Below are 26,916 nucleotides of genomic sequence, written 5' to 3'. Positions count from 1 at the left end.
GTCCTATTTAAGAGATTTCTTGATTGTAAACAGTAATATAATACAGGCAATAATCAGGCCTGGGTGTGTCTGGAGAAATTAAACTCCAGTGTAATAAACCAGAGTTGTACTTTTTTTTTTAGTTTAACTTTTTCACACAGGGCGATGTAGTTTTGGATTTTGTTTTCCCTACATTTAAAAACTGCATGATGTGTTCACGTGTTATCTTTTCATAATATTTAAATTAGTTTGATGATCTGAAACATTAAAGTGTGACAAACATGCAAAAAAAAAAAAAAAAAGAATTCAGGAAGGGGTAAACACTTTTTCACACCATTGTACAAGAACATTAAATAATTATGCTTACAGGATCTCTAATGTCTTCCAGACTTTAGTTATTTCACTAGTAATGCTAATTTTAAAAGGGAAGCCACAGAAAGATTCGGTCTTTAGGCCAAGAATACTAACCACTGAACAAAGACTTTTGTCTAGTAAAGGGGGAAAGTCAGTTGGAGAGAAGAATAGAGAGCCGGATGATTTGAGCCAGAAATCCCATTTATACAACCTTATACAACCAGTGTGCATACAACAATAAATATATTTATGTAGTGTTGGTTCGATCATACATTGGGTTTTCATCAGGATTTGTATTATTATTTGTACTTTAGTACCCTGTATCTTCATCTGGAGTCACGCCTGACAAGGCCACCATTAAGCAACACGAGTCAGTCGCCAGAATGGAGTGGAGCTAAGAACACGTTGGACAAAACGGACCAATCAGAGCACAGACAATTCGGACCAGCCCATCGTGTGATGAAGGGGGGGGAGAGAAAACAGAGGCGCTGAAACAGAGCGCTCAGACGGGACCAGGGGAAAGCTGTGTCTGTTTTCAGGAGCTGAAAAACCTCAAATATTTCAATTATATATATAAAAGGGTGAGTATAACCTTGTCAGGTGGTCGGAAGTCTATTTCTTTTTACGTAATACCCTTTAATTAGAAGTTTATTTTTATGCTTGTATTTGATTCATAATTAAAATAGACTGTTCCGATGTAAATTGGTTCGTCAATTATTAAATTAGTAGGAGAAATAACGCTGTTTGGGAGAAGCGCATCATTCATTGTAAAAGCGCAGGATCTGGGCGTGTTTGCAAACATGCTTTACCGGTCTTGCACTTCTTAAAGCAAAAGTAAATGCTTCCTGGTGTTTATTGTTTCATCCTTTTTATGCAACATTTTCAAACACCTTTTATTTCCATATAAGACTATAGTACTTATAATACCACTCATTCTACCCTCTGGGCTTATTTATAGGCTGTTCTTATCATTTATTACCCTGTCTTATAATAATGTTACTTATGCATATGAAGGAGCTAGAGCCTAGTCATATAGCTGATCAATACTGATCTAATTCAACTAAGTGTTTTGTTCTCCTTAGAACTACTTTTTCTTTGTTAACCTCCTTGCTTCCTTGTTGTAAATCAGTGATTAAACCCATAATAGATGAGACTAGTTTGAGATGTTATTCTGATGTTCTGATTAACATGTTTTTAAACCTTTCTCATTTAACAGTGCTAATGATGTATCCAAGTGGTACATGTGCATGGTGTGTGTGTGCGCGTTTGCCATGAAGAGAATGAAGGAAGAGGTGGTGGTGTTTACATTTGTTGCGTTCGGGAGACACCCTTATCCAGAGCTACTTACAATTATATAATTTATACAATGAGCACTTGAAGATCAGGGGCCCTGCTGGGATTTGAACACAACAGGATACATCTTTAACCCTGTCTTTATTAGAGATATTGTATCGTTTTGCCCAAAATTTATGTGATTACAGTTTATTACACTTACTTGTTATGACAAGCAAAGCGTTTGCAAGCGTTTCCCTTTCTTTACTGGACCCCACCCCTCTACTGAAATTACATATTTCTTGCAAGGTGTCATTTGAGGAAATCAGGTATGGTTGAAGTCGGAGTTTATTTCAAGGCCATTAAAATGTAAACAAAAACCTGTAATACAAGTTAATACCTAAGGTATCTCTGGAATTAGATTATTCCCACAGAGGGAAAAATGTTCTTTCATTTATTTTCAGTAAGTTTTTTTTTTTTTTTACCCTGGTCATGGTGTTTTCTAAGACCACTGAGTGGAAGGTGAGATAACAATCTGAATGGGATACCAATCAATTACAGCCCACCGTATATACAAACTCATTCACACACTCATCACACCTGGGGACAGTGTAGCAAAGACAGTTTTCTTATTTCATAGTGAGAGGAAACCCATGCAAAATCCTTCACAAGCAGTATATGAGCTCAACTGATCCACAAAACACTTTAAAATATTTAAAAACAAAATCCATCTTTAGCGCATCGACAGTCAGGTTGAGGGATAGAAAAAGGCGAATGTGAAAATGGGCTCAGACTGAATATTCGTTTCCTCTGACACATTGAGACAGGCACACAAAACACACACCCATTTTCTGCATATGAATGTCTGTGACCTTTCTGTTTGCTGTTTTTCTGTCATATTTGGGCAGCTCTGATTGCTCTATGCATATGAGAAGGGTTCACTTCTCACTGACAGGTTGTTGTTCTCATTTTTCGATGGAGCCAATGACAGGGTTCACGAGTATCAAAGAAAAAAAAAAAGAGGGGCATGCAGGAGCTCTGGGATTTGTCAAAGAGATACCAGCAGTAATATTCATTCTTATACAGACTATAAGATATTTATGTTTACCTCAGAATCTGTTTAATGAACTACCATTAAACCTGAAAGGTATTTTTGACATGTGTCGTAAGATTTGTATTAAAGGTGCAATCTATACATTTATATTTTTTACAGTTATGATTAATTTGTATTTTGTTCAGCTAAGAAAAGGGAGAAAAATTATTTAATATCCCAGCATTCATATAATCAGGGCACGTTAACATGTCCGTCATGATGCACAGTAAATTACAAAGCTCCACCTCCAAAACTAGTTTTCAGCTGTTTTTGCAAAAACAGAATAGATGTTCATATTTTGTCTTCGGTGGATTGTGGAATTTGGTCAAAATCACAGACCATACTTTTAACTACGCGAGTCATATTTTCATTTCAACACCTTTTGATTCATGCATATGGAAAGGGAGTTGGTTTGTTGTAAGCATTACAGTGTAAAGATTAATATTTAGAGAGGGCATCACATTGGACCAATTGTTCCTCAGTCATCAGTCCTGCATGTTGCCTCTGCTGTGCCACTGATTGCATCGATCAAGTCTTTCAGCACACACGGTTCCCTTGCAGAGCTGGACTTGGGCACTAATCATGTTAACAATCACGACTTTTTGTGCAGTCATCTGCTTTTTGTCTTAAGAGAACTTAAGATACAGATTAGAAGGGAGACGGGAAATGGAGGAAGCTCAAGTTAAGCAAGTTAAGAAGCCACATCTGGAAGAGGAATATGAAAATATGTTTAACATTTATTGATATGCACCAAGTTGTTCTGTTCTTTACCAATGCCTCATGGAACCATTAGAAATTTTAAGTGGCGTGAGTCTGCGCCAGTAACCCATGCAGAGTTAAGATTTCCACCAGAAAAACATTCATTTATTTAATCATCAACTAACTGCTTTATCCTGGTGATGATTGATCTGGAAGATAAGGCATGAGCCAAGAATACACATTGAATAAGATGGCAGTACATCAGCAGGGCAGCATGCACACACAGCCATTCAATGAGGGAATTACATTTAGCCACCTGTATCTACGTACTGTTATGTTTGTCGGAAGTGGCAGGAAACCCACAGAGATACCTACTATCCCAAAATGTATATACAGGAAAATAATAGTTATTACATTCATTATAATGGCTTTTTATTCAGGATGTGATCACGTGTCAAGAACAGGCTGTGCTGGCACACACATCAACGTAACATATGACTGCACCCTGTCTAACATTGTTTTTTTTTAATCAATATTAAAGATGTATAAATAAACATTTATAATACAAGAACAAGAAAATATACTGTCTATTCATAATAAGATACATATTCTATGCGGACACTCAAATTATCACTGAGGGTGAGCCTGGGTGGCTGTATTGACTGTGTGGTGACCTGAGGTACCTTGAGGGTGAATGTTACACCTTTATTTGCAAACAAATAAAGTAGCAGGATCCCCATTTAAAAGGTTGTTTGAAATGAATGATGGTATTTGTATTAAACTCATAATTCTTTAGTTGGCAGAATTAGTAGGTGTATTACAGCAGGAACATCACCAAAATTGTTCTTGTATGAGGGGAGATACAAGGTCAAAGTTGCGCTTCCTTTAACAGCCACCTAAAAGTGTTATTTTATACAGGTTCCTCCAGTTGTGCGTGACTCAGAAGCATGTCAGCAAAGGCGATCTCTGAGCAGACGGGGAAGGAGTTCTTGTACAAGCACATCTGCACTATCGCCGTCGTGCAGAACCGTTTCCGCTACGCCAATGTCACAACAGCCACCGACTGGGACCGACTGCTTCAGGAGCATCCATGGCTGCTGACTGAGGTGGGCAGAAGAAGCTGGCATCTTTTTCAAACGACACTAGTCATTAGTATATAAATAGATTCATTATGCTTCATTTCTGATGTTTTTCAGGCCCAATAAGGGAACTGTAGTGTGTTCATTGTAGTGTTGTGTAAGCCAGCAGCAGTCTGCCGCAGAATCTAAATGTGTGGAGTGTGCAAATAATACACTGTTGTGTAGGCTACAGTTTTGGTGAGCTATCAGGTTTGGCTCAGAATAATTACTGCTGGTGCACAAATATTCCTCAGAGACATTCTAATGTGAGGCCACTGAGAAGTAAAGCGCTAAGTAAGCAAACTGTTAAGATGGATTTTATGTATAATAAAAGATTTAGAAGTGTAAATATAAATCGCTGTCTGCCAGGGGCATGTAAAATTAGTCAGTGACAGGTAATTAATATTAGGCAGTGATGGCAGGCACTAATATGGTGCTGTTCATCTAGAAAAAAAAAAGTTATGTTTTGAGTACACAGGAATTCTAATACATATGAAATAGGTTTTAGTATTAGGTCATAGTATGTAATTAGGGACGCAGCTTATGCGGCACTGAGCCATCTACCGAGAGTCTTACACTAAAAGCACTCTTAATCACCATTATGGTGAAAAGTGTAATAACATTATACATGATTTACACAAGCCCCCCCCCTCCGTCTTTCTCTTCTCACATTCACTTAAAGAGGGGAAACAGGTCACAGTCAGAGAACTGATTAAAAAAATCCCACTCATGTCCACTCTAGACCCTTATTCTCTTCTGGTCTCCTCAGTATTCACTATACACTGCTATACTGCATTTTTCTCTTTCACATGTTACTGTTTGGTTTAATAAATAATGTCATGTTTTCAGAGATTGGTTGTGAAGCCGGATCAGCTGATCAAACGCCGAGGGAAACTAGGACTCGTAGGCGTCAATCTTGATATACAGGGCGTCAAAGAATGGCTCAAATCCCACCTTATGAAAGAGACCATGGTGAGATCATGCAATCATGTCATTAGAAAGTCTATTCAGCACACAGGAAACCAGCTGATGTGTTTCATATTAAATATAAGAATAGAAATAAGTAAGATGAGAAAATCCTTCTGGATTCATAGAATTGTTCCTTTGTTATAATACAGAAGATCTGCACTTTATTTGCCTTCTTCTGGTAACTCTTAGATATTTTCAATTCCTATCTTGGTTAGATTTTTTTCTTTTTACTGTAATTCCTATGAGTTGAGGCTTGGCGTTTAAATGATCTCATGTCTCAACAGCCTCGTCATCCTCCTTTTTTCATCCTTCTCTTCGTCGTTATTTTTCTCCCCTCTCGCTTGCTCTGAAATGTCATTTCTCCTGGCTGCTTCACCCCTGTTGATTTATATCTGGTGACTGCACAGCAAGTGTGTGTGTGTGTGTGTGTGTGTGTGTGTGTGTTTGTGTACTTGAGTGCTGTTCAATGTTCCTTCACCAGTTTCATTTCTTTAAAATGCCCTGAGGTTCACTAATTAAGTTTAAAGTCTTTGGGTCAATTTGTGGCTGCTCTTGTGTATTTGTTCCAGACTTTGTCTTTGGTTCGGTTATTATTCTCATTTTCCAGAGATGAAGCTGATTGCTCATTCGTTTTGTTCTGTTTTAGGTGGGAAAGGCAAAAGGTATTCTGAAGAACTTCCTTATAGAGCCTTTCGTCGCCCATAAGCAGGTAAAATGTCAATTGAATTTATTTTGAAATGAGTTTGTAAGAATATAACTCTACAATTATTCCACAAAAGCAAATACCAAAAAAATAAATCTTATTTTAACTGTATTTCATAGGTGTTTATCTGAAATGTATATACTGAATATACACAGTGGTTTGCATACAGTGTCATTTCATTTTTGGCATTTTTTATACTTTTGAACTTTGGAAGTAAAATGAACCTGATTGGGATTTTTATATCAGAAATCTACAAAACATAGCGTAATATTGATTTTTGGGAAAAACATGGTTGGAATGTCAAATCTTCAGTGTTTAATCATTATTAAAACTAACATAAGGCTTTGCTGGTGAAACTGCTTAGTAGTTTTGTTAACCAGCAATGAATCAGAAAACGGAGCAATATTAATATTAGACTTCTTCCATGTTGAATTTTACATGCTGTTCATTGATTGATTGAATGTTTCCATATTGCTTTTCTTTTGTGCGTCATGTCCCTTCAGAAGGAAGAGTTTTATGCGTGCATCTATGCGGCTCGTGAGGGCGACTACGTGCTCTTCCATCACGAGGGAGGCGTTGATGTAGGGGATGTGGATTCTAAAGCTCAGAAGCTCCTGGTGGGTGTAGAAGAGAAGCTAGATCTGGACACAGTGAGACAGAAACTCCTCACTCATGTCCCAGAAGACAAAAAAGAGTGAGTGTAAGAAGTGGGAGAAATATTAAGGGGAAAAAAAGACGGGTAAGCTTGTTAAATGGTCACATTGTTTCTGCTGACTTTTTGTGTGTGTGTGTGTGTGTGTGTGTGTGTGTGTGTGTGTGTGTGTGTGTGTGTGTGTGTGTGTGTGTGTGTGTGTGTGTGTGTGTGTCCGTGTCCGTGTCCATTAGACAAATTAAATCATTCCTCCTCTTATTTCCCCCCATCCATTTACCTCAGCATTATTCCAGTCACGTTTCCTGTTTAGTTCTCACACACACACACACACACACACCCTGGGTGTACTCACTGTCTTGGCTGACTTTGAGATAGCCGGTTTGATAGTCCAGGCCAACATTTATGCTTCTCTATCCTTTCTCATCATTCTTATTTCTCTTAAGCTATTGCTTTTTCTCTCTCTCTCTCTCTCTCTCTCTCTCTCTCTCTCTCTCTCTCTCTCTCTCTCTCTCTCTCTCTCTCTCTCTGTGTCTTTCATTCTCTCTCCATTTTTCTCCCTCCTCTGTTCTGTAGCATCTTCTGTTTGCCTTGTAAAAAAAACACTCTCTGTTGATCTTTCATGGGGACTATTGAAGACAAAATGCCACTTTGTTCATGGTTGGTGGCTTCTGCCTATATATTTTCTCTCTCTCTCACTCTCTCACTCTCTCACACACACACACACACACACACACACACACACACACACACACACACACACACACACACACACACACAATTCTGTGAAAGTGGTGGTGTGGAATAAATGCACTCCTCCACCACATGCTCTCACATTCCTACAGTAGAAAATGTAAAGAGGGATAAATATACAGAAACATTAGTAATATATCTTTTTTATTATTTACCACACCACATTGTTCAGGCTTCAGGTTTCTGCCTCTTCTTCCTCCTCCTTACTCACTCATTCTTCTTGTCTCCATGACTGATTAAGCACCATTTTTCATTTTAAATCTATATCAAACACTTTCAAACTAACTAAACTGAAGAAATAGCTTAAAATTCTTTCTACAATTTCACTTCACTTTTAAAAAAAATATTTTATATAAGCTATAGATATAGATTATAGATGGCAACGATGGGCATGATGATGCTGTACAACTTTTATTTTAGCACTTGCCAGCTGATTTCTTATGTCTGATTACATCTTCTGGCATGACATCTGTATACTGCATGTAATCTAACATTGGTATTCTGTGTTTGCGCATGGTCAGGGTTCTGGCTAATTTCCTGGTGGGTTTGTTTAACCTGTACGAAGACTTGTACTTCACCTACCTGGAGATCAACCCACTGGGTGAGTGGAGAGAAGTTTGCTTGGTTTGTCCTTACCATAACTCTCTATGACCATTTACTCTACTTGAGTCTGTAAATGTTATAATGTTATCCAGATGCTTGTGGTTATATTATAGTACGTAAAATATTATAATAATAAACTTTGCTTTTCTGGTGCATAGCAACTTACAGGTTTATATTAATGCATTTGCACCTAACTTACAAGGACTCATTATGATTTCAGACACAACTATTAGATTAAGTATGTGTTATTAAGATGTTTTATATTTATAAAAAAACATTTGTTTATATGGTAAATTTTAGAGATGCTTATTTAACATTTAAGTAATCTCTAGTGTCATTGCTTTGCAAGCTGTGGTTTTTTCCTTATGAGTCTCAAGAGAAATTAAAGAGAGAAAACAACTATTTATAGCTGATATATAGCTGTAACTACACTGTATGGACATTTTGGACACCCAACTTTTCCAGTCATAGTTAGAGGTATGTAGTTGTATAGGATGACTTTGGACATGGTAGCATTAAATATCATAAAATTTCTCATCATGTAAACTTGGAGATCCAAAACTGTTACATGACGATGCCTTACAATCTGACAAAGCACATATAAATTGTTTGGCCAGGTTTCCACGACGTTTGTCTACATAGTGTACAACTTTTAAATATAACCATGAACAGGTACAAAGTTCTTGAATTAATAGAAAGAAATGTACTATTTAATTTCTTGCAATTTCTTAAAAGTCCTATACTAGAAAAGGAATAAAACACCTAAAGAGATGTTGCTATGTATGCATACTGCAGGGTTAATGGTTGTGCTAAAGCAGCATGTTGTCTTAGTCTCTCATTGAATTTAACCAATTTCTGGTAAAGATAAATAATGCATTAAACTACTTTTTATAAATAAACTTTAGTGATCCACTATATATAAAGCAATCAGAGGTAAACAAATTTACATCATTACATTGCAACTGTATTGCATTACAGTGAGTGAGTAATAAGTGATTGGTTTGTGTCCCATAGCATCTGCTTCTGTATCTCCTTCAGTTCTATTGATGTTTCCTACCAAGTAAACACACAAGGCTAAACCAATTATGCTTCAAATCATCTTTGAGGTTTTGAGTTATATATTTGAGTAGAATTTAAAAGGAGGAAAAATTTACATTGATTATAATCTGTGCTTTATGTATATGTGTTTAAATTTATTTATACTGTACTTCTTAAGCAATAGCCCTGTGCATTACAAAAAAATTATATATATATAAATTCTTTTCCTTTCTCTCTCTCCCTCCCCCTTTCCCTCTCAGTGGTGACTAAGGATGGAGTGTATGTGCTGGACATGGCTGCTAAGATCGATGCTACTGCTGATTATCTGTGCAAGGCTAAGTGGGGTGATGTGGAGTTTCCTCCTCCTTTTGGCAGAGAGGCGTATCCTGAAGTAAGATTCTGGATAAGCAATAATTCCGATTCACACGTTGCATACAATTATTATTATTTTTTTTTATGTATGCAAATGTATTAGTTGCATTTTATAGTCAGGCAAATGAAAATCAATATATCATTTGGATCATTTTGCTTTTGTAGTCTCCTCTTTGGCAATTGACTCTCTGGTGATCATGACGGATTTTATGTCAGAAAATTATTATTTTTTTCGGTAGAATCCACAATAGAGTTGGTGAACTACAAGTGATTTTTCATACAGATGGCTTTGCTACAGTATTTATGATTAGTCAGTTTGATCCACTGAAATTATTTCCAGACTGTGATGAACACATTTTATCATTTTGCATATGCATAAGTCTATTTTGTACTGTGTATAAATACGTGTTTAGGTTTTGATAGAGGTAGGATATTTATACTCGGTCATAGATTGTCACTCACAGCTATACCTTTCTAAAATGCATGTAAAACATTTTCAATTGCTCTTATACAGGAATATGATTTTAATATTTAATTGGAAGCCTATGAATTATTAAAAACTCATATTGCCACCCATGCATGGGGAACATGGGGTGTGTGCGGTTGTATTACAGATGGAAGGAGACTGAGCTGTCATTCTGTCTGCTATTAAAAACCGTGATGTATACACCATGTTAGCCTTCTCGAGGATCGGCGAGTGTTTTATTGCAGCCTATACACACACTTAAGATCTAGAGAGAAAATAGAGGCCAATAAAACAATATATTCAGTAAGTAGTGACAAGCTGTTTACTAAAAGACGGGAGGTGGAGCTGGAGGTAGCAGCGCTGAAGATGTTGAGATTTTCATTTGGAGTGACGAGAATGGACAGGATTAGAAACGAGTTTATTAGATGGACAGCACATGTGGGACATTTTGGAGACAAAGTGAGGGAGGAAAAGAGGAAGGCCAAGGAGGAGGTTTATGGATGTGGTGAGGGAAGACATGCAGGTAGTTGGTTTGAAAGAGGCAAATGTAGAGGACAGGGGGGTATGGAGACGGATGATCCATTGTGGCGACCCCTAATGGGAGAAGCCAAAAAAAGAAGAAGAAGAAGAAGAAGCAGTGACAAGCTGACAGAATTAATAAGGCATCATTTTCAAATTTACATCCAAATGTTCTTTCAAACACACTCCCACATACACAGACATGTTAATGAGGTTTTGGTTGTGTATCAGACAAAGGTCTTTCATTCTTTGTGCACCTTCCCTCCTGTCCTATCTGGCTGTACAGAAATATTTGATGAACAGCAGAAGCACAGCTGAGAGAACTCAGCTAATCATGTGGAGTGTCATATTGGACTGTTGGACTGATAATTCAGAACCTCATTATATTATATTGACCGATATATTCATATGCAATATCAGCAAATTTCAGTATTACCAACATAATGTGCTACCTTGTCATTAGGAGGCATACATAGCAGACTTGGATGCGAAAAGTGGTGCAAGTCTGAAACTCACTCTTCTCAACCCCCGAGGACGCATCTGGACCATGGTGGCAGGCGGTGGAGCCTCAGTTGTTTACAGGTACAGTACATTCGCATTCTGCTGTCTGCATAATAACCAGCATTAGAACTATATGATGGATAAAATAATCATGGTTATGACTTTACACTAAACGTGGTCTCTATAAAAATTTTATTACAAACTATACAAGGGAGGCGGTAACTCGGTTCGGAAGGTTCATGAGTTTAAATCTCAGCACCACCAAGCTACCACTGCTGGGTTTTTGAGCAAGGCCCTCACCTTCAACTGCTCAGTTAAAAGCTGATCTGGATAAGTGTGTCTGCCATATACCATAATTCAAAATGTCATGGTTAGTGACCTTACCTGTATCATAATTGAACAGTATTGGATACCTATTGAAAGCATTTAATCGATCTACAGTTACAGTACAAAATGGTACAGTAGTATGCTATTTAGGATGTTCCACCGAAGCAAGTAAAATCCCTTCAGGTGTCCCTAAATGCAAAGCTTTCTATAGGTTGTGGCTAAATTTACTTCAAAACAGTGTTGATTTGTTGTGCTGGAAGCTTCCAGACTGGTGGAGTGTGAGCAGTATCTCTGATATATAGAGATTGGCTTGTGCTAACTGCTGGTGCCCATTAGAGCTGAACAACATTAGCCAGCTGTGTCTGAGGAAAGACTGTCTGGAGGAATAAAGTTCACTTTTTCAGAAGGAGCTCTCTCGTTTTCTTCCATCTGTCACGGGAGAAAATGCAAGAGCATTAATTAGCGTGTTTGTGTGTCTCTCTCAAAGGAATTGGATTGCTTTACATGTAAAAAAAAAAAATAACACCAGCCTTGATGTTTGTGCTTAATGTCCTCACCCAATTGCATCAAACATTTCCCCACATCTTTTTTGTTTTTTTCCCCCCATGTTTTTCTTCCTTTTTTTTTTTTTTTTTTTTTTTTTACAGATCTTATGTGAAAATAATTGTTTACTTCCTCTCTTAATAGCGATACAATCTGTGACCTAGGAGGAGTTAATGAGCTGGCCAATTATGGAGAGTATTCAGGAGCTCCAAGCGAGCAGCAGACCTATGACTATGCCAAAACTATACTGTCCCTAATGACTCGTGAGAAACATTCTGATGGTACGTCCCGACGTTTGGTTATATCAAATTTATTTCAGCTATTCATGAGCAGACATTTTTAACTGATAAATATTTATAAGTGGCATTCTGGGAAATTCCAATTTCTTAAACTGAAAGTTTCTACTTATTTTAACCACTGGTTCATCATTTGAGATATACATATACAGTGGTGTGAAAATGTGTTTGCCCCCTTCCTGATTTACTTTTTTTGCATGTTTGTAACACTTTAATGTTTCAGATCATCAAACCTATTTAAATATTATTAACAGATAACACAAGTGAACACAACATGCAGTTTTTAAATGTAGTGTTTTTTTTTTTATTGAGGGAAAACAGAAACGGACTCTACATTTACATATAATATACATATAAAGATTCTGACTTTACTGAGAGACTTGAGAGAACACCAATTTCTCTTAGAAATCGAATTATTTGCGTACTGTTTATAGACTGCCACTTTTTTTTTTTACCACTTTAGAAGCTTCACTCGTTCAATAGAACTGACATCTGTGAGTTATTTGAAGTTATAATATTTTAATTATAAATGATTATATGATCTGTTCTCTTTTGTGTAGGGAAGGTGCTGATCATTGGAGGAAGCATTGCAAACTTCACTAATGTAGCTGCAACATTTAAAGTATGGAAAACTGTTTATTGGTACCTACAAGTGAAAAAAACTTATTGATTTTACACTCCACCTGCTAAAGATGCCTGTGATTTTGTAGAAATATCTTGCCTCTTACATTGGCAAGAATTTTTAAGTGTATATTTACATCTGCATACAGTACTGCCTCCTATTAGTGACACTATATTGACAAAAGTTTGTGGACACCTGATTATGAAGATATCTTTTTCCACATGCAGTCCCGATTTGCTTTTATAATAAGCTCCACACTTCTGGGAAGATGTTCCACTAGATGTTGGAGTGTTTGTGGAGATTTGTGCTCATTCAGCTAGAAGGGTATTGGTAAAGTCAGATACTTTGTGCACAGGGGCATTGTCGTGCTGAAACAGGTGTAAGTCAGGTTTGAGTTGTACCAGTAAATTTGTCCATAAAGTGTATGATCCAGCCTGCACATATAATCGTGCATGCTGGTTAAATGGGTCTTTACAATGGGATAGTTTATATTCTTAAAATGCAACAATCTCATGCAATGATTCGTTGTCTGTAAATAACTAAGTGAGCAGTTTTATCTGTGTATTTCTTAGTTATTCAACATTGGATGTTGCCAAATATTTTCGCTTTACCCTATGACCTTACATAATTTAATTGTCTGGGTTTATAGACTAAGCAACCTTTAATTGCTGTCTGAATGTAAGGAGTTTATCACAGAGGAGATTAAACAGCTTTTACCCAAATAGGACTTTGGACATACTCATGTAGATCACCATCATGAACATCAAATTCCATGTCAAAACTACCATTTATACTTTAATATAAATATAGTAAGCTGCAGAATTGTTTAGAAGAGGATTTCATCTATTTGTTTTTAGCTTTTGTGCACATAGATGTGAGTCTTAATTTTAAGATTTAAATCTACCAAATGCTCTTAAACATTAGCATGTGACACTGTCAATATGGTTTGTGTTTTTAGGGTATTGTCCGGGCAATCAAAGACTATCAGGAGCCTCTGAAGGAACATGAAGTCAGCATTTTTGTACGACGTGGTGGTCCAAATTATCAGGAGGGTCTGAGAGTGATGGGAGAAGTGGGTATGTGTATGAGTTAGTAGTAAGAGGATGAAAGATTAAGACTGTATTTCAGCTTGCATGCTTCTTTTTTTTTAATTAGCTTGTTATTATAAAGGTTATAGTAGGACAGTAGGAAGAAAGATAAGAGAGATTTTACTAGCTATTTTTAGGTCATAAATGCTGTAAGATAACTTTGTGTGTGTGTGTGTTTGTAGGTAAAACCACAGGCATCCCTATTCATGTCTTTGGCACTGAGACCCATATGACTGCCATTGTTGGTATGGCACTTGGCCATCGACCAATCGCTTGTGAGCCACGGGTTGCTGCTCACACTGCCAACTTCCTGCTTAATACCAGCGGCAGCTTTTCGGTGTGTTTGGTTGGATTTTTTTTTCATCGTTTTAACAGCAACAATTAATGCAAAGCTGGCCTTTTTTTTAATCGTGGTCATTATGTATTGTCATGTCTGATCAATTCAACAGACACATCTGTGTCTTCGGAAAGAAATTCCTTAATGTATCTGTTTGCCCTCTGGAAGCAGTGCCTTTTTATATAAAATGGTGCATTAGCAAAAAGCCATGCAATAGCCTGGAGTCAAGGCCTTTACTAAAGTGCACTCGCAATATTCTTTTTTCATTTCCTCTTTTATGGGATTTTTAGGCTGCTCTGTGCTCTTCACTTAGATTGTGGAATCTGTGTACTCATAAATCAGCAATTTAAATTTTGTCAGACATGTGGAAATCAGATACTCTTGCATCAAAAGCTTATTATACACTTGAATATATTTGAAAGGATTGAGTGTGCTATTTATATACACCAAAGACAAAACACTAATTTAATAAATATATCCAATCAGGCTGCATAAAATTGTACTAATTTACTCATTGCTTAGTGTATTAACAGGGATCTCACTATATAAAAAGTATATATATAAACTCATATAGATCTCACTGGACACGTCTTTTTTTTTTTTTTTTTTTTTTTGGTTTTCAGACTCCTACATCCACTAGAACTGCATCTTTCTCTGAAGTCAAGAGTGAAGCAGAGGTCTCGCCTGCTAAAAAAGCTAAGCCGGGGGCCCCACCAGGTCTTTCTCTGACACACACACACACACACACACACACACACACACACACACACACACACACACACAGACACACACACACACGTCTATATTTGCGAAGACATCAGCTAAAACACAGACACATGCTGGTTTGTTTTCCCACTGCTGACCACTAGATGTCTCTAATGCTTTTTAAATGCTTTTTCCAGGAACACTAGACACTTTGAACGATCTTTACGAAGTAATTTCAGTTGTCAGTATCTTTCATATTTCTTGTTAGAAAAGGAAACTTTCAAGGCTATTATCTGGCATCCATGTAGGGCAGAGCAATATGATTATATCAGCTTACAAATTAAATGCAGTGTTCATTACATTAAAATGTCTATAATAGTCATCAATAAAAATCTATTCTGCTTTGGTTTACATTTATCTCAGAACCTCTTTGTTTTTAAAATCCAGTAAAAAAGTACACATACAGTATAGAATGAATGGTCTTTTTGCTGTATTACTCTTTGGGAGTAATTGCTGGTCTCTTCTAAATAATATAAATAATCAAGTCATTTGTGTCTCAAATTGCTTTCCCTGCTAGAAATTTGGTTCTATATTGTCAACATGATCAATGTGCCGGGTGCCAGATACATTCACCAAACATGGTTAAAAAAATTCCTTGTTATATTTTTGTTACAGAAAACATCTGAGTTAAATGTTTTTTTCTGTCTGTGTTTAATCTTCATAGTGAAGGCCACTACCTTGTTCAGCAAGCACACGAAGGCCATTGTGTGGGGCATGCAGACCCGTGCAGTACAAGGAATGCTGGACTTCGACTATGTGTGCTCTCGTGAGCAACCCTCAGTAGCAGCCATGATCTATCCATTCACGTAAGTATCCTGTTCTCTGGACCATGCAGAAGCTGTGTGTTTTATTGTATATCTTTTGGCTCCTGCCAGTCAGATTCATACACAGGAAACATACATACATACATTTATTTATATATATATATATATATATATATATATATATATATATATATAATAAAAATGCTATACTATACTGTACTTTTTCTTACAGGGGAGACCACAAGCAGAAGTTTTATTGGGGTCACAAGGAAATTTTATTGCCAGTCTACAAAAACATGTCGGATGCTATGAAGAAACACCCAGAAGTGGACGTTTTGATTAGCTTCGCTTCTCTTCGTTCTGCCTTTGACAGCACTATGGAGACTTTACAATACCCACAGGTGTGCAAATCAGGCACACTTTCCAGTATAAAAGTTTATTAATGTTTATTGTATAAAGGAACAAGAATGGTTTTGAACAAGAATCCCAATGCTTAGGTGTCACCTTTTCATGTGTTTTTCAGATTCACACTATTGCTATTATAGCTGAAGGAATCCCTGAGGCTCTGACACGCAAGATCATAAAGAAAGCAGATGAGCAGGGAGTCACCATCATAGGGCCAGCAACGGTACGCCACCGACACACATTCACGTATAATGTGCTATTTTTGTTTTTGTGTACAAGTATATATTGAATTCATCAGTTAATTATATTTGAGTATATTCAGGCTGTAAGCTCTTTGAATTTAAGATTATTCTGTTATTTGTCTGTGTGTGTGTGTGTGTGTGTGTGTGTGTGTTAGGTTGGAGGAATAAAGCCAGGCTGTTTTAAGATAGGTAACACAGGTGGAATGCTCGACAACATCCTGGCATCGAAGCTGTACAGGCCAGGCAGCGTGGCTTACGTTTCCCGATCTGGGGGAATGTCCAATGAGCTCAACAACATCATCTCCCGCACCACTGATGGAGTTTACGAGGGTGTCGCCATTGGAGGAGACAGGTCTGTGTGTGCATCGTAAAGAAGAGTGTCATAAAGAGACATATTGTCATAAAGCCTTTACAAGTCACACAAGACACAACTTAATTCGGGAGATGATGGTGGTGTAGAGAGAACACATCAATATCAAAATCTTTCATAGATGTTTATTTGGGTTGAAAACATTTAGTTTGAATGGGTTTTCAAGACCATGACTGTATAAAATGTGTGTACTGTTTGTTTGTGCTACAGGTACCCAGGTTCAGTATTCACTGATCATGTTTTGAGGTATCAGGACACACCGGATGTGAAGATGATTGTTGTGCTTGGAGAGGTGAGAATCTCACATACATGATCCTCAGTTCTGCTCTTTAGTTGTACCGCATTTTGTTCCAAGCAAAAGCGTTATTACTATAAAAGCATTTATTAATATATTTTTACACTGTTTTCACACTGTGCAGATCGGAGGTACAGAAGAATATAAAATCTGTCAGGGCATTAAAGAAGGAAGAATCACTAAGCCTGTGGTTTGCTGGTGCATTGGCACTTGTGCTACTATGTTTTCCTCTGAGGTGAGCAGGCTGGCAGTACTGATTTGTTTTATCTAATAATTTAGATACAGTAAATGAATTAAATTAGCCAAAGAAATTCTTCTTATTTTGGTTTTTGGCTAATTTATGAATACAGGTGCAGTTTGGTCATGCAGGGGCATGTGCAAACCAGGCTTCTGAGACAGCAGTGGCTAAGAACAAGGCTCTCCAAGAGGCTGGAGCTTTTGTCCCCAAGAGTTTTGATGAGCTGGGAGAAGTCATAAAGTAAAACTGAACATAAATGTTCTGGATCTTTTGATTTGTTGCTGATTAATTGAATATAATGGAACGCTGTACATTTGTATGTTTTAGATCAGTTTATGATGACTTGGTGAACCATGGTGTGATTTTGCCAGCTAAAGAAGTTCCCCCTCCCACTGTTCCAATGGACTATTCTTGGGCAAGAGTAAGTAAAGGGAAAAAAGTGGGGCTTTCAGCTACTTCCAGAATTTAACCTTAGAGTTGTACATTTGTATAGATTCCGTTCCTTTATTCTAGACCGAGCCACGTGTCTACATATATGTCCTAGACCTTTGCTCTCTGTCTTTCTGCAGGAACTTGGTCTGATCCGTAAGCCAGCATCGTTCATGACCAGTATCTGTGATGAAAGAGGGCAGGAGCTGATCTATGCTGGGATGCCCATTACAGAGGTCTTCAAGTCAGAGATTGGTCTGGGAGGGACCTTGGGCCTTCTCTGGTTCCAGAGAAGGTATGATTAGCAAAAATAAAAAGTATTTTTGGTTTAGATTCATGTTGTAGAGTTGATATTATTACCTTGTTATTTTTTAACTATATCACAATTAAATGCTTGTGTGTGTGTGGCAGATTACCCAGATACGCATGTCAGTTCATAGAGATGTGTTTGATGGTGACTGCGGATCACGGTCCTGCCGTTTCCGGAGCTCATAATACCATTGTGTGTGCTCGAGCAGGAAAGGATCTTATCTCCAGCCTCACCTCTGGCCTTCTTACCATTGTAAGACCATTTCCGTTTATTGTTCGTCATAGTTTCAGCTCTTACAGTATGTGGCTACATTTGCTACATTTATGTTCTATGTGTTTAGGGTGACCGGTTCGGTGGGGCACTGGATGCTGCTGCTAAGCAGTTCAGCAAGGCTTTTGACAGCGGCATGCTGCCTATGGAGTTTGTCAACAAGATGAAGAAAGATGGCAAACTGATTATGGGCATTGGCCACAGAGTCAAATCTGTAAGTAAACACAGTGTAGGAAATGTTACCCAGTTACAGCTGCTTTTGTAGCATTGATTCTGCAGTCCCGATTTGTAGTTTTCTTGCATGGTTTTACTTTCATTTGTTCATATTCAGTAGGTGATTTTTCCAGATCAGTGTCACTGTGGAACTGGAGCCAAAACTGGGAACACTGAGCTGGAATACACCCTGTATATGACTTCAGTCCAATCATGCAAATTATCCATAAACTTCAGAATAATATCTGTAAATTTATTGAACAGCAAACAGCAGCAAAGTGAATATACTACAAAATAGCATACCTTCACAAAATTAAATTTTATGTAATATTTTTTATGAGCTGCTTGTAAATCAAATATAAATATAAATAGTAGGCCAGTTTGTGATCATTTGAATAATTGAAACTTTAAATATTTTTATTTCAATTATGCCAAAGGTACCTTTTTGTGAACATTTTTCATTTTTATTACAGTCCTATGATAAACACGTCTGCACTTATAGACATTGTCACAGCAGGTTTACAGAACTCCACACATACATTTAGAATTAGATCCTTAAAATAAGCAAGGTATAAGTAACCAGACTTAAAATAAAATCCAACAGAAGTAACTTAAATTTTTAAAGAATACAGAAAAAAGAGGAAAGGCATACAGTAAGGAAATACAGCATTTGGTATGATCATATTAAGAATTATGGTTATGTTTATTTCAGATCAATAATCCTGACATGAGGGTTCAGATCCTGAAGGACTTCGTAAAACAGCACTTTCCCTCTACCCAGCTACTAGACTACGCACTGGATGTAGAAAAAATCACCACCTCCAAGGTACAATGGCAGCATTTTTAAAAATGTCCTTATTCATCAGAATATTTCTACAGGGTTCCCCCGAGTCATGGAATTTCTGGAATATCATGGAATTTTAAAAAGGTCTATTCCAGACATTAAAAGTCAGGGAATTGGATTTATTTATTTTTTTTGTCCAAGTGATGGAATATCGAAGATTTTTCTTTGTCGCTTTAAATTTTTGTTTCCATTTATTAAAATTAAATTCTTTTTACTGAATTTTTTAAAATCATGTTGTTTAATGCATTTTGCCTATTTTTATAGTTATTTAATTTTTTCAGAGCAATGTTATACCCTTCCCACTCATTAACTGGCAATCACCAGCCTGTACCTGTATGTAGCTATAACTTTAGCTAGCTACTTATAATTACTAATTATTTTTAAGGTGTAGCCTATGTAAGGTAACATAATTGTTCATTGACCAAATTGAAATAGTAGCTAATTAGGTTGCGAGTTAATTACTGTTACCTGTTGACAATTTCTTTTGCCTCTGCAACTGTTATTTGGTTTTGTATTTAAACTCATTGATTTGTGTAAATAAATCGTTTTATTTTTATTTGTAATTATTTTTATTCTTTTTATTTATTTATTTATTATATATTAATGGACAAGGCCCTTGCAAATAGATGGATTTAGAATACGGTCTGTGGCTGTTTTCAGCACAACAGTGGCCTGTTTTTCCATTCATTATAGGTCATATTGAAATTCAGATTTTTAGTCAGTGAAAGTCAATGAATTTGACAATTGGCTTAGAGTGGGAACCCTGCTTTTAAGACTCCTGATTGTGTAAATCACGTTATTAACTGATAAAATCTCTGTACGTCTCTCTTCCTCAGAAACCCAACCTCATTCTGAATGTAGACGGCTTTATTGGCGTGGCCTTCGTGGATCTGCTCAGAACGTGTGGAGGCTTTACACGGTCAGCATTAAAGACACACACGTCAGAGCAGTGATGGCTGTGATCCTTTATATGTGCTCTTTCTTACGTTTTCTCTCGTTACAGGGACGAGGCAGATGAATTTGTGGAGATTGGAGCACTAAATGGGATCTTCGTCTTAGGACGCAGCATGGGCTTTATTGGTCAGTGCTATATTGTTTTTTATATAAAACCTTGTCCAAAATAAAAAACAGTCAACACCACAATTATTGCTACCCTTTATATATATTTTTGTTTTGTTTTTTGTTATATTGTAAAATATTGTTCTCTCTGTATTTTCAGTAGTGCAATTGCATCTGCAATTCTTATCAGAGATCTTATTATCCGCCATGGTGGTGGCATATTGTATATTTATACATACTTTTAAACAGAAAATGATTGTAGGCAACAATATATTTTCTGAACTAAGATCAGCTAAAACCAGTTGTCTTTTCGATTTTTTTATTTTTTTTTTAGATGCCAGTGTATTCAAGAAAACTATTTAAATAAAGCTATGACATTTTGTGGTGTTAGTTTTTCCTGGTGTTTTAAGCAAAAATTCAGAACCGATCAGCAGTTTTGCTAACTCTCGCTCTTTCTCTCCCCTCGCTGCCTTCAGGCCATTATCTGGACCAGAAGCGGCTGAAGCAGGGTCTATACCGTCACCCATGGGATGACATCTCGTACGTGCTGCCTGAACACATGTCTATGTAACCATGGAAACAACACCAACAACCAATAATCACTATTTCGATCAGTTTTGACATCTGGGGAAGGGTCATGTCTTTTTGTCTTAAACATTCTGTCTGTGATTGTGGTGTTCTGCTTTATTACACAGTCCCTTAGTCTGGTGATAGCAAATGTGATTAAATGCCCTGTAGTGCTGATTTAATGCTGTGAAAATCGTAATATTAGATGTTAAAAAACGATTATTAACACATCAAATAACAGTTGTATTGAAATCGTCTACAGTTCTCCAAGGCTGTTGATCTTTCAACCATTCTGAAATATTCTGCAGCTGCCAATTTGTAATTAACAGTCAACTAGTGCAATAACTAACTATGTTTAGAGGTAGATGTTGTTGTTTTTTTTAATAGCTAAAACTATTTTTTTGATGTATTTCTAGAAGTGCCAGGGCATTGTTTATAAAGTTTACATGTCACCTGTCATCAGCCAGCGCTGCTCTCTAAATGTAATATTGATGTTGTGCTGTTTGGATGTTTTACAACAACAAAAAAACCTGTGTATATGTGGTGTGTTCCATTCCATTCAATTATTTATTTTTTTACACCTTAATTAAGGTCCAAAAGAAGCAGAAAGCATATATAAAGCCAACATCCTGATATAACGTTGAAAAAAGTGTGTATGATTGAACAAAATAAATAGATTTCAGTTCCTGAATTGCACTGCACCCTCTTTGTGCATTTTATTTGTACTTTTTGAGTTATGAAATTCAAAAGTATATTGAAAGTACATGTCGGCAGGGATTCATAATAGCAATTATGTATTTGTTTGTTATTTTGTGCGCACTCTTAAATCACTCAATTCCTGATCTAGGCCTAATGCAAGTTTCTTGGAACACCAACAGGTAGCTGAAGTGTTGAAGTTATAATACATTTATAATAAAAAATTATCTTATAAACATAAATACACTTTATGGAGATAAATACGTTTTTGTAAAAGTAAAAAAAAAAAAAAAAAAAAAAGTGCCGCACAGCTTTGTGCTATTACCTTTATAAAACATTTGATAATTATATACAGAAAAGTATACATTTGTCTTTTAAATACATTTAAATACAATACGTGTGGGCATTCTTCATTCTTCCACATGTTCACTTCATCCTCACATTATAATACAATCTTACACTAAATAAAATGAATCTTTTCATTAAAATAATAGATAAATAATTTTTGGTGCATTCGTGTGTGCGTTTGTGTGTGTGTGTAAATATATAAAAGTACACACAAGAGAGCAGCGTTGTATAATATCCGGTACAATATGACAAAAAAGAGCCTCTTTTGGGGGTAAAACACCATGATTTTGATACGTCTTTTATGAAGTTCCCTGAGAGAGTTACACAGCAGTGCTCTCATGTTGTGCTCACCATGCTGTTGTATCCTGATGGCAGCCGTAAAGCTTGGCTGCTCGGTTCTCAAAAGCGTTCACCATCTGTTTAACCACCTCGTCAAAAAACACCACTGCTAACTGAGTGTGGAGCAAGGACTTGAACTCGAATGACACCTTCAGAGGGGGAAACAAGAGAGTGCAAGCATTAAAAGGTGCTGTTTTTTGTTTTTGTAGAGCCCTTTGTATCTGTCTGTGATGAAAAAAGAATGGTGTGTTTTCTTTTTAGGGGAAAAATGCTGAGATAAGCTGAGCAGTTGTTCTGGCATGTGGGCCCTCCCCCCCCAAAAAAATCTAAAGAGAAGCCAAATATTTAGTACCATAGTTTGCATGGGAAAACAGAAATATAGTTCTTAAAGACACAATTGATATAATCTGATTGTAACACATAATTAAATAAACATGAAAAAAAAAAATTATTCTGCAACCTTCTGATAAATCGGTTAACCACAAATATTTCCAAAATATAATCAAAAAAAATTTTAGTCAGTATTATAATTTGATTAAACCCTCACTGCATATTTCTTCAGTTACAGAATCATTCATGGCTTTGATCATATTTCATAAAAGCCAGGAATGAACCCCAGAAATCCCTTACAAATCCCTAGTGCGTTGTCTTCTGTCCCCAGATTCATTCCCGAAAGTGAGTCAGAAATGTCAGTAATCCTACTTATAATAGGTCACAGAGTCTCCATCTGTGGGTAGAGATTTTACGCCACGTACTTCCACTGTCGCTTATTTCTGGAGCAGCCAAATAAAAAATAAAAACACTGGGTAAAAAATAACCACTTAATCTCTTCTAATCTGTACAACCACTTCAGCTATGAGCTCATAGATCAATGTGTGAGAGCAGGAAACAGAGGCAAGGGTCAAACATGTACCAGTGTTATAATTCTTCTATTTATTGCCAATTAAATAAAGAAGAAATGTAAAAATCTTCAAATATTTATTTTCTGCTTTTAGTACTCTAATGAGAATTTAAATAATTTTCCTATTAAAGCATTAGTTAGGTGAAGACTACTGGTATATTAAATTGATAAATTACAAATTACTATAATCTGAAATTTGTTTAAATTGATACTAGACAGTATTAGTGTTAAATATAAGATTATTTTTGGGGAAAAAGTCTGAGAAAAAGAAATCTGGTTCATCTTTGAGGTAGCAAAGTGCCTTTTCTTTTAAAAAATAAACCAGATTGGATTTTCTTGTATTTTTCTCCAGCACACTCAAAAATGTGTTTCTGGAAAACAATTTCTTGAAATTCAACCACTAATACAATAACAACAGTGTGTGTGTGTGTGTGTGTGTGTGTGTGTGTGTGTGTGTGTGTGTGTGTGTGTGTGTGTGTGTGTGTGTGTAAACAATGTCCTAAATAAATAAAGCAGCAGAAAAGAGAACAGCTTGTTTCAAATTACAAAACGTACAGAGAACTCCACGTTACAGCAATCTCCTCGGTTCCCAGAAGCAGGTGTGAACCTCCACAACGTCTCGAAGTGACTAAAGAGTGATGAGTCTGTACATACGGCCTGAAATGTAATCATACACAAAGCCACAATAAAAATCAATACCATAAATTCTGGGATCAGATTGACACTATATAGTGTCAATTATAATTTGATATACTGCACATGGGATTTCATTTTCAGTACTTTTGCAATTACGGTGACTCACAATGTCCACTGTCAGCGGTTAAAGTCAAACAAGGACAGAGGTGGAAATGTTTCAATAACCGATAAATAAATCAATGGTTTACTTGTTAAAAGAACTGATCAAAAAGAAAATATTTTTCCTTTTATTTATACAAAGGATTTGGATATAAAATATAAAATAATGTAACTATAAAATCCAGTTTACTGATTATAAAGGATTATAAAGATTGATCACATCATCATTGGTTAATAATTATACAGAAATCATCTGATCTGCCACCTAACAATGCTTCTGATTTGGCTACACAAAACATCCAGCATGTTTATCATACCAGTGTTCCAAAATCAGTCTCAACTCTGAAGTTTGAGGATTTTAAATGCCCATATTTTAGCACTTGTCCTTACATTAACTTGGTAGTTAGGGATTACTGTGACCTCAGACACATAACGTTCAATGACAGGAGGGAATCCAATTTCCAATTGGGCCAGCATATTCCCATTCCTCCGCTTTATAACATTTGACCTCGTGCACCAAGGCACAAACTGGTGATACTGGTCCACGTTGACAACGATGTTGTACATCTGAGACGCTGAGTACCTGGTGAGAAACACTTTATTATTTCTATTTTGTTAAAGATTGCAGAATACAGTTCTCTGTGCTTTTGTGTGTGTGTTTGTATGTGTGGGTATATACACTCACCCAATAGTCCTATTCTCAGAGTACTTTATTTTTTGCGCTAAAATTGGGCCAGCCAGGCTAATGAAACTACGTTTGGGGATGGACTGAAACGTGACAGGAAATGGCACTAAGCTGCAGCGTTGTGTCAACACACCACATGAACTCAGATGTCTGGGAGGAAAGAAAAATAATAAAGTATATAGTATGACTACACAGTAAACCATAGAGTTTCCACAATATAATATATAATTTCTTTTACAGCCATTTAAGTACAAAGGTGTCTACACCTTAAGGTAAATATGTATATGACAAAGATAATTAGTATAAATCAACAAGACTATATGGTGCTTTTCTCGTTTTTTGCATGATTATGTGTTTTTATTATGTATTGCATGTGTTTTTGTGGTGCATAGGCAAATCCGTATATTACAAATAAAGTGAATAATGTGTGATTAGAATCAGCATATTGGAAGCATCAGTGAACACAGTGCACCTTAATCTAAACTTCTCAGAGGGGGGTGATTCACTGAGAATAATAAATGTGACAGAAAAATCAATGGTCACAGTTTGCGGTGGTTTCCATTTTAGATGGTCACAAACAGGCCAAGGCCTGGACCATGTATAAATCACAAATAGTGATGGTTTGGTTTTGCCACCATTATTCTTTGTGGTTCGAAAGAGCATAGGTATTTAGAGATATTAGTCGCGGACAAGGTTGCAATATACAGGTTGCTGTAGACGTTTTAAAAGGATTGTGCATCGACTATGGTTAAAGGCGCTACCATGGAACTGCAAATTATTATTATTATTTTTTTGCTGAATAAAGTCTTTATTTTTTCACACCACAACCCTGGATCCTGATCCTGATCTTGATTCGTTTGACTTTTTTTTTTTTATGTTACTTATTAAATTATTATTAATAATTGACCATGACAATATTGGTTTGAAAATGTCAAAAGATCAAAATATCCAGAAGATCCAGAAATCTAATGCGTTACAAATAAATCCCTTCTCTACAGTTTTGGATCACTACATATTTTAGTCAGAAAAGTTTTTTTATTAGTATTATTTGCAAAATTCATGTGCACACTCTTAAAAACCTTAGGACCGAAACACATCCGGGGAATTTAGTAGTGGAAAAACACTAAGAGCAAACGACTCATCATACCGGCGGCAAGGTGGCGACATCAAAGAGCGCACAGCCAATCAGAGCTTACGTTCATCACCGTCCAGCCAATCACAATTCACTTGCTTAATAGTATTTAAGTTTTCCGAAACCATGGATGCGTGGAATGCAGTTTTAACCGAGAGACGCCTGATGGCAATATAGATATCCATGAAATGGCACTAATTACATAATCTAGACCAGCAATCAGAGGGGAATGTGGAAAAGGGTACATGTAGCATACATAAAAAACACTACAATTTCTGGTGATCCAAATACATTCATATTAAAAATTAAACTTAAGACTTGTATAGGTTTTAGATGAATTATTTGTATATGTTAGAATACAAGCAAAAATGTGGAGACACTCAGAATGAAAATGCAAACATTCTAAACATATAGAAACATATGACATATAGAGAAGAGATATAGAAATATAGAAAATATTGACACACACACACACACACACACATATATATATATATATATATATATATATATATATATTTTTTTAACATTAAACCAATGAACTAAATCTTATGTAGCCTGTATTAGTAATAATAATAATAATAATAATAATAATAATAATAATAATAATAATAATAATAATATAAAAAAAACAAGTTATTTATATATAAATCACATGTCTATGAAGGTAAAGCGCTCATACCTGATGGAGTTTTGGACTGAGTTTTTTCTCCAAATGCTGGAACACCGGCTTTCAGATATCTCAGTAAACACTCGAAAAAATAGTTGAGCAGATTTTTTTGCCATTATTTCAGTGTATTTCAGTGGAGTAAATGAAAATCAGTCCTGCTCTATTACTGCCGGCTGAAGCGGAAAATAACGTGAGTTTAACATACACTGTGACATATTACACATTGTGACGCACAGTAACACACACTATACAAACCGACAGGAAAAGAGGGAGTCACA

At 36.3% G+C, this 26,916-nt stretch overlaps 2 protein-coding genes across 3 annotated transcripts; one reads left to right on the top strand and one right to left on the bottom strand.

Moving 5' to 3' along the window:
* Nucleotides 1-650: 650 nt before the first annotated feature.
* aclya (ATP citrate lyase a) lies at nucleotides 651-21,768 on the top strand. Of its 2 annotated transcripts, none has more exons than XM_083567326.1 (28): nucleotides 651-914; nucleotides 4,316-4,503; nucleotides 5,365-5,487; nucleotides 6,131-6,193; nucleotides 6,691-6,881; nucleotides 8,111-8,190; nucleotides 9,491-9,621; nucleotides 11,051-11,169; nucleotides 12,103-12,239; nucleotides 12,815-12,876; nucleotides 13,835-13,952; nucleotides 14,147-14,301; nucleotides 14,925-15,018; nucleotides 15,731-15,872; nucleotides 16,063-16,231; nucleotides 16,354-16,458; nucleotides 16,633-16,829; nucleotides 17,058-17,139; nucleotides 17,267-17,377; nucleotides 17,493-17,620; nucleotides 17,708-17,801; nucleotides 17,950-18,104; nucleotides 18,221-18,371; nucleotides 18,460-18,603; nucleotides 19,315-19,428; nucleotides 20,283-20,365; nucleotides 20,450-20,526; nucleotides 20,982-21,768. In XM_083567326.1, the coding sequence occupies exons 2-28, from the start codon at nucleotides 4,345-4,347 to the stop codon at nucleotides 21,074-21,076; spliced, it is 3,279 nt and encodes a 1,092-aa protein (XP_083423452.1). In that variant the 5' UTR covers nucleotides 651-914; nucleotides 4,316-4,344; the 3' UTR covers nucleotides 21,077-21,768. The 2 variants fall into 2 exon arrangements, with proteins under 2 accessions (XP_083423452.1, XP_083423453.1); XM_083567327.1 differs by having other exon boundaries at nucleotides 808-3,321; nucleotides 3,967-4,503.
* On the bottom strand, nucleotides 20,981-26,913 carry LOC310740563 (coenzyme Q-binding protein COQ10 homolog, mitochondrial). The gene is made up of 5 exons (XM_083567432.1): nucleotides 26,651-26,913; nucleotides 24,837-24,986; nucleotides 24,542-24,734; nucleotides 23,912-24,013; nucleotides 20,981-22,604 (listed from the first exon to the last, which is right to left on the bottom strand). The coding sequence occupies exons 1-5, from the start codon at nucleotides 26,752-26,754 to the stop codon at nucleotides 22,464-22,466; spliced, it is 690 nt and encodes a 229-aa protein (XP_083423558.1). The 5' UTR covers nucleotides 26,755-26,913; the 3' UTR covers nucleotides 20,981-22,463.
* Between the last annotated feature and the right edge of the window lie 3 nt (nucleotides 26,914-26,916).

Source organism: Silurus aristotelis (genome assembly GCF_946808225.1).
Source record: "Silurus aristotelis genome assembly, chromosome: 17".
Lineage (NCBI taxonomy): Eukaryota > Metazoa > Chordata > Actinopteri > Siluriformes > Siluridae > Silurus > Silurus aristotelis.
The sequence above is the reverse complement of the archived record's forward strand: the minus strand, read 5'-3'. Positions and strand labels throughout refer to the sequence as shown.